A 7,617-nucleotide genomic window follows, 5' to 3' on the forward strand; every position below is an offset into this window, starting at 1 on the left:
GCAAAATGAACGTCCGACCGATGATCCACCTGGCATTTGTTTAAAATGTGAATATTCCCATACAAATATCAAGGTGAAAGTGGATACCGGAATAAAAATAGCGGTGTAACGTGACAAATGCTCCAGTGTCTGGCCTTTCCAGTTATCCGGAGGATTGCCTTTTGAGACAAAAAAGGAGATGGTCGTCACCCCTTTTCTGAATCTAACATTGTACGGTACGTACATTGTATTATACGGTACGTACATTGTATTGTACGAAGCACGTATCCCACATCCTCAACTTACACAGCCAATCACAGTCGAGTATTTTGATTTTCAACCAATGAAAGCTTGACATGAACTTTCTACTCCAGAGTAGTATTAGTTAACAGTAGTACTACTAGTATTAGTTAACAGCAAGCAACCAGTCGTCGCATCGAAGTTCTTTTACATTCCGAAGTCCTTTTCTCAGTTCGAATTATATGACTATTATACTGCAGCAATATGTAGTATATGAGTGCACTATCCCACTACTCCGGAGTAACTTCGTTGTGGCAGGCGTAGACACCTTCTTGTAGACCTTTATTGAGGCATTGTCGGATTTGGACATTCGAAACGCATCGTTTGACGGTCGATTTACTACCATTCCACGGGATAAACAAGCAGCGTTTGATGAATAGTACATCCAATTGTAGCTAAAGTACATAGCAAGTCGTTCTGCTTCCTTGTCGACAGTACAATCGTGACAGGTTTGACTTGTCTACTATACGTATACTACAGTAGTAATAACTCCGTCCCAGTTTACTGTTAACCACTTCAAAAGCGATTCCCTAAAGTTAGTTAAAAGCACAAACTGTATGTTATGTCGAGATGATTGGCCAAGCAAAACCAGCAAATCAAATCAAATTGGCCAATCCATTAACGTAAACGGCCAATTGTTGCCCTCATTTCGACCCCTTAGCATTTTGGCCTTATCTCATAGGCTAAGCAAAATTACAAAAATCTGAAGTTATCCAGTAGTAGAGGAAAGAACGCTATATCCAGTCGTTCAAATTGCTCGTAATTTGGAGTATTTTTAACGTAGTTATGCCGAAGCAAACACAAAAGTTTTGAAATATGCCGGACCAGTTGTTTGCCCTCTTTAAACTTGACTTCAGTATGGATTTGAAGGGTGACGAGAGGGTTGGACAATATTTTTAATATGAGCTCAAAACAATTGCCAAAGCTAATATACACCTAACCGCACCTACTTTGATAATAGCTTACAGGTAATTATATTAAGGAGAAACCATTGACCAATAGCAAAAAAGTTCGCTCTGCCTATGGCCCCAAGCTAATCCTTCACTCGTAATACATATAATCCCCTAGCATTTCGCCAGCTTCAAACTATGACCACCTTGCGGCGGAGGTACCATCGGACTAAACATTGTCAATTTTCATCGTACCGGTCACTGCAATTAACGATGCTGCTGGTGTATCTCATCTTCTTGATGTAGAGCTTGAGCGTACGGTATGGCACATTGTAGATGCGACTGAGATCTGTCTATCGCTCTCCTTGCAACGCGCGCTCGGTTGCTTCGACGAGCTGCTCATGTGTGTAGCCAGCCCGTCATGAGTGAAATTGCAGATGTTGAATTCCACTCGATAATTTGTGCGAGTTTCGCGCCTAATAGTACTTCAGCCAATCACGGCTGATTCACTTCCCGCGTAGGTATTTGATTGGGTATAATTAAAATACTTGACATTGAAAACTGAAAGAGGTCAAGAATTGGTCCGAGGGCAAGAATTGGCCGTTTACGTTAGCCCATCGTCATTTACCATTAGCATTCACAATTCAGAACCCACAGCAGGAAGAAACATTAGCTTCTACAACACGCGCAGTTCCTCTTAACCACTCATTGCCTTATATGAGTCGATAAGGCGATCTTGCGCTAGGAATCATGCTTCGACGCCATGAAGTTGAGAGCAAACAACTTACGCAATAACGTTACTCCTACACATCTCACACCTCTACTAGTGTAAGCTTACCTGGTAGTTCTACTGTAAATTATGCTCAAAATGACGTACACGATCAAATCGCACATTTGGCAGCAGACGCAGAGAGGGTCGATTTACTTGTGACTCATTTTGAAATCCTAAAGCGTGGCTTGCACTGACTGTTCGCAGTCCATTTTTGTCCTTTTCAGTTTTTAAGAAAGGTCCAAAATGGGCCAATCAATGCTGGTAGTTTTTCGTAGTTTTCTTCGAAAAGAGGCCATTTTATGCCATTTTTCGTGGCATCCAGACCCGCCCTTATTTAGGATAACTTTGTACTGCCCAATCACACCTCCTTGCACGTTCCTAGTTAACGTGCAAGATGCCTTGTCACCCACCGTTTTGGACGACAGCGGTCTTGGAGGCGTAGTCGCTACTCCGTAGTATATGATGGCCCTTTGGTTATGTGAATACGGGCATTATTCAAACAAGCGTAATAATGAACTTCAACCATCTATTCTTCTGTACTCTTAATCGATTCCAAAAAGTTGCCACATGAGCACATATGTACCCCTGCAGCGTACAATATGCACGACAACACACGACACCACACATCCACGTTTCCGCTGAGCATATCATGCGCAAGGCAAGGAAGGAGCGATCATGAAGATGGGAATCATTCAAGCGGGACTACTCACTGCGCCTGGCCATTATGCAACGTTAGTCATAACGTTACTTCAGCAATCTGCAAATGGGTCACTGTACGTATGTACAGTAGTGGCTTGCTATAGACTACGAACAAGCAAAACGAGAAAAGCGTACAACGCAAGTCGAAATGGCCCTAAGGGGGTGATTCCAAGGGGGGTGATTCCAAGGGGGGTGAAGGAGCGATGTGACACAATTGAGATCAAAGGCCTGGGTTATAGCCAGTTTAGTATACCTGGACCTGTTTCACTTAAAAAAAGTAAAGAAAATTAATCTACAATATATTAAATAAAATAAAATAGACGAATATAACTCGACTTTACAAGAATTTTTTTATAATAATTTTGAAATATTAATTCCTGAATTTTTTGTTCAAGTGTTCAAGTAATACGGAACGATCCATGCATTACTGTAACGTTACGTGTATTCAAGAACTGTACAAGGGCGACGACTGTTAACGACATGAGTGACGTGATATAGTGAGGCAAGATTTGATTGGTAATGATACCATCCCTCCTATGCCAGCCTAAAGTTGTATGATTTAATAGCCTGTGTGTTCATACGTATGCATAAGCTTTGAATGAACACAGGGTGGCGATGATATCGACATTTGACATTCGTGAAATAGACATTTGACTCGGAAGTAGCCAGGTGTATTTTCGCGTAGTGAATGCGTATCCGGACAAAATTATCCGCAAAACTGGTTATCCGTATGTTGGACCTCGCTGAAGAATGCATCGTCATGGGTGCCGCCGACGTCAGCAGTCCTCTTCACCCCCAACCTTCTGGAAGCTATCACTGCGTATCAGCATGGCATCCTCCTTGGCATGCGTCCATTCGCGGCTTTGGCAAAACCGTTGAAAACGCTCGGAAAAAGTCTCCGGCGTATTGGTTCAGGTCTCCGTGTGTCAGGATTCCCTTCACAACCTCATCATAGCGTGGGTCGAGGCCAATGGTACAGCTCGGGTGCTCAAGTTGTTTGCTTGTATGCCGCGCCTGCGAAACCTTGCATTGTCGAGGCTATCTTCTACGGAAGCCTTCCAATGTTGAGCTTGATACCCGTCGACTTATTGCGCGCATTGCTGGACTTGGCGGGTTGGAATGGTCACATAGACGTCCTAGAGTATCTTCATGCTGGCGTAGGCCACGAAGGATGCACAGTTTGGGCCAAGAGTGTGGCTGCCGAGCAAGGCCACGTTCACGTTGTTCGCTATCTACACGAATACAGAAGCGAATTTCGTGGGACAGGTCGCCTATTGTACAGCGGTATCCGCCGCGGGGAATGGACATTTGGAGGTTGTGAAATTTTGGAGGCGTCCGAGTAACTTTTGAGCCAGTTACGATATTTGAGTATATATAATTTCTACCAATCCAATCGTACTAACGGAATAGATCCCAAAAAGTATTAATGTACGTATAACTTTAAAATCACTTTATCCGGATACCCAAAAGATCGCAGCGTTTCCGTCATTTCAACATGTGGAGCATCCTCGTAGCGATGGCGGTGGTGGCCGCGGTGACGGAGCCAGGGAAACGCTGTCCTGGGTCACCCAACCAATGCAGCTTGCACGGCAGCTGCATGATCAACCGCCATGGCGAGTACATCTGCAACTGCCAGTGGGGCTACACCGGTTTTGATTGCGCGCAGAGTACGTTGTCCCTGCTAGAAAAGCCTTGCTCACCCTGAGAATGTAGAGATGTGCCCGCACGGGTTTGACCCCGTCACGAGCGACGCTCTCCAGGAGAAGAAGCTCCGGGTGTCCATCCTGCATCTCCCTCCATCTTCCTCGATATTAGTTCAATTCCACGGCCACGTGGTGGAATTGGACGCCGCGGCCGGCGGCGCCACGCACCTCACCGCTGACGTGTGCGCGCAAGTCTTTCGTCGCTTCCGCAACCTCGGGGATCTTGTACGTCTACCTACTCCACCTCTCCCCCCTCTCACCATGGGGTCATTTTCCTAGTCGTGCGCTTCGACGGCCGTGTCCGCCGATGCTTCATCGTCGTCCCTTCCTGTAGCCGAATTCGACCTCACGTTGCATTCATTCCCCGTCTACCCCGTCATGAACAACCTCTTCCACCACGCCGGCAACCCATCAGCCAGCGACTTTTCATGCGATCCGCCCTCTGCCTGCCGCTTCACGAGCTTGACCGATGCGAATATCAAGGCGTACCTTCCATGCTCCAACCATGGGCTGTGCAATGCCGTGTCGGGGTTATGTGCATGTGAACCTGGTTATCATGGCGTACACTGTGGCTCCAACGTCGACGCTGGTACGTTTATTGCTTGTGTTGGATGCCATGTATTATTATCCACATGGTTTGATGGGTAACGTTATACTGTATCCGGCATGAAGTGGTATAATATATATATATATATTTCATGACGCCACGTACATAATATATAATATATATATCAAATCATGAATATATATATATATATTGTCAAAAGTTGAAACTTTGGTGTTGATGAGTGTATTGTCGCATAGACAAAGATGTGCGATTGGTATCACACTAATTGAAGTCTCACACTAATTATATAATTGCAGTTCTCACACTAATTCTATGTTGAATATGGTTTCCTGGAATCTGATTGGCTCCATCTTTCTTCTGTACGTTTACGACGAAACCCGCACAAATATATATTTGAACGTTCCGTTCCGTATTTGTTATCATATATATATATATAATATATATATATATAATATATATATATATAATATATATATATATAATATATATATGTAAATCACTTTATATATATATAAACTAGTGTGCACCCCTGTCGAAATCATTTCATCTCCCGTACACTTCTCTTCATCTTGCTGCGATTCCATCCATTCCCTCCATTGAAACGAACGACAACTATAGCATATATATATATATATATATTTTTTTTTTTTTTTTTTCTGATCGATTTATCTATCTATAGGCAACATGCTCGAAGGGGCAGCATTGGGCCCGTTTTTCTCTGGGCATGTGCTCCATTTATCAGCTGATCGAGCGCCATCCCCTTCGTTTGATATCATTCACGCTGAAGTCCAGGGAATTCCTATGCTTACTGTGAATGGACTTGGGCAGGCGGCGCTGCATGGCGCCGATGCTTCTTGGGCCGTTCCATCTGTATTAGCCTCTCATGTTCATGTCAGTGGAGGCGGCGTTCAAGTGACCCAGGCCAACGTCAACCTGGTCGAGTCTAGGTTAATATTGAGTCACTCAAGTCACCCGGGTCACTCGACACATCCCCCTCCTCCCCTGCTCCATATCAACGTCGGGTCCACATCGGCCAGTGACTTGATTCGAATGTGTGTGGCCAATGCAACGGTGTTTCAAGTGACCGGCGACGGCCATACAAATATCAAGAATGACCTGAATGTCGGTCGTGACGTGGCAGTTGGACACCGCTTGGAGGTGGCTCACTCGAGTCACTTGAACGGCCCCGTGACCATCCAAGGCAATGTATTGCATGCCAACCACACGACGCTGGCGGGGGGGGTAACAGTGCGGGGCACCACAGCCATCCATTCTGAAGACCTTGGATCTGTGACAGTGGGCAAGTTGACTTCTTTGGTCGCGCTCTCTGTCACAGACGCCGCCTCGGCCTGCTTGACCTGTCGACATGCAGAGAATCATGTAAGTCCTATTAAAAGGGATTTTTATATAATGTTTCAGGAATCGTGTAGTGTTGTGTAATATGTGGGTGTCACGGTGTGGGGAATGATATGTCTATCTATATATATCATCCCTTCATAAATATATATATATATCATCCCTACACACATATATATATATATAGATTTTATAAAAAAAAATAATATTTATTTATTCTATTAAAATATTTTTATATATATATGTATGTATATATATGTGTGTATATATTCGGATGATGTATGGGTGTTGGATACGGTGGCGTTGATCATAGAATATACAGTATACACCAGTTAAACAGAGTTGGTTTTTTGTTTGCATTGTTGAATATATACTTTTTTCGTTAAAAATTAAAAAATCGAATCTAGATATATATTTGAGAAATAACACTCAATATATATTTTTTGTGGGAGGTTTGGACATTTGTGTATTGAATTCGTATCGAACATATGACATCGTGTCATGTTAGTTCGACGGGGTCGTTAAGATATTATTAATAATAATATATACAATTAGAGATATTACTAGTTTTGTGGTGTGTACGATCTGGGTTTTGTCTCTATTATATCCGCATATCGGCCACCTTTGGAATATATATATATTAAATATTATTGGTTTTGACGATGGTATGTAGACGCCACTGTTTGACGTGGCAGCGTCAGGAGCGACGACGATCCACGACGGAGGTTTACATATTAAAAAAGGCGGCCTTCAGATTCAAGCTGGAGGACAAACGATCGAATCTGGGGGTCTCACCATCCAATCAGGAGGGCTGCATGTCCAAGGTATAGTTGTCGTATTCGATCTATTTGGAAATATATAATATATATATATTATGCCTACTGGACAAACTGCAGTGACCGACTTGGTTTGGACTATGTACTGCTGATGTTGATATGAAGGAATGGTCAAGACTTGATGGATATATAATATATATGTATTATAGATGAATATGTATTATGGTAGGAGGTGCGGTGACCATCCACGACACATTGTCACTCCGTCAGGGCTTGGCCGTTGTGTCCACTGATGCGTTGCGGTACGTTGATATCTACGGAAATATATATATATGAGGCGGGATTTCATAAATATATATCAATGAGGAGGGCTGTTGAGATAATAATTATAACTTTTTGACTAGTTCTCCATTGCGGGGCCAGGCGACACATCCCCATTTCGCAGGCGCGGTGCTGGCCCTGGATGCAGCGGTAATATATATATATCATCCCATCATGTGAAACACGACTTCTTTGTCGCGTATTATTTTTTCACCAGGCATGACGATATATATATATATATATATATATATAT

General features: G+C 43.3%; 1 protein-coding gene across 1 annotated transcript in view; it reads left to right on the forward strand.

The window, feature by feature from the left end:
• Positions 1 to 4,135: 4,135 nt before the first annotated feature.
• The window catches only part of H257_16732 (hypothetical protein), a gene marked incomplete at its 5' end in the record, with an annotated part of 9,944 nt that continues 6,462 nt past the window's right edge, over positions 4,136 to 7,617 (forward strand). Inside the window, 7 exons of the mRNA XM_009845265.1 lie at positions 4,136 to 4,307; positions 4,354 to 4,568; positions 4,623 to 4,932; positions 5,591 to 6,291; positions 6,941 to 7,091; positions 7,273 to 7,345; positions 7,448 to 7,514. Of these exons, the coding sequence (XP_009843567.1) occupies positions 4,136 to 4,307; positions 4,354 to 4,568; positions 4,623 to 4,932; positions 5,591 to 6,291; positions 6,941 to 7,091; positions 7,273 to 7,345; positions 7,448 to 7,514 (1,689 nt within the window). The remainder of the gene's footprint in view (positions 4,308 to 4,353; positions 4,569 to 4,622; positions 4,933 to 5,590; positions 6,292 to 6,940; positions 7,092 to 7,272; positions 7,346 to 7,447; positions 7,515 to 7,617) is intronic.

This window comes from Aphanomyces astaci (genome assembly GCF_000520075.1).
Source record: "Aphanomyces astaci strain APO3 unplaced genomic scaffold supercont1.91, whole genome shotgun sequence".
NCBI classification, from domain to species: domain Eukaryota; phylum Oomycota; class Saprolegniomycetes; order Saprolegniales; family Verrucalvaceae; genus Aphanomyces; species Aphanomyces astaci.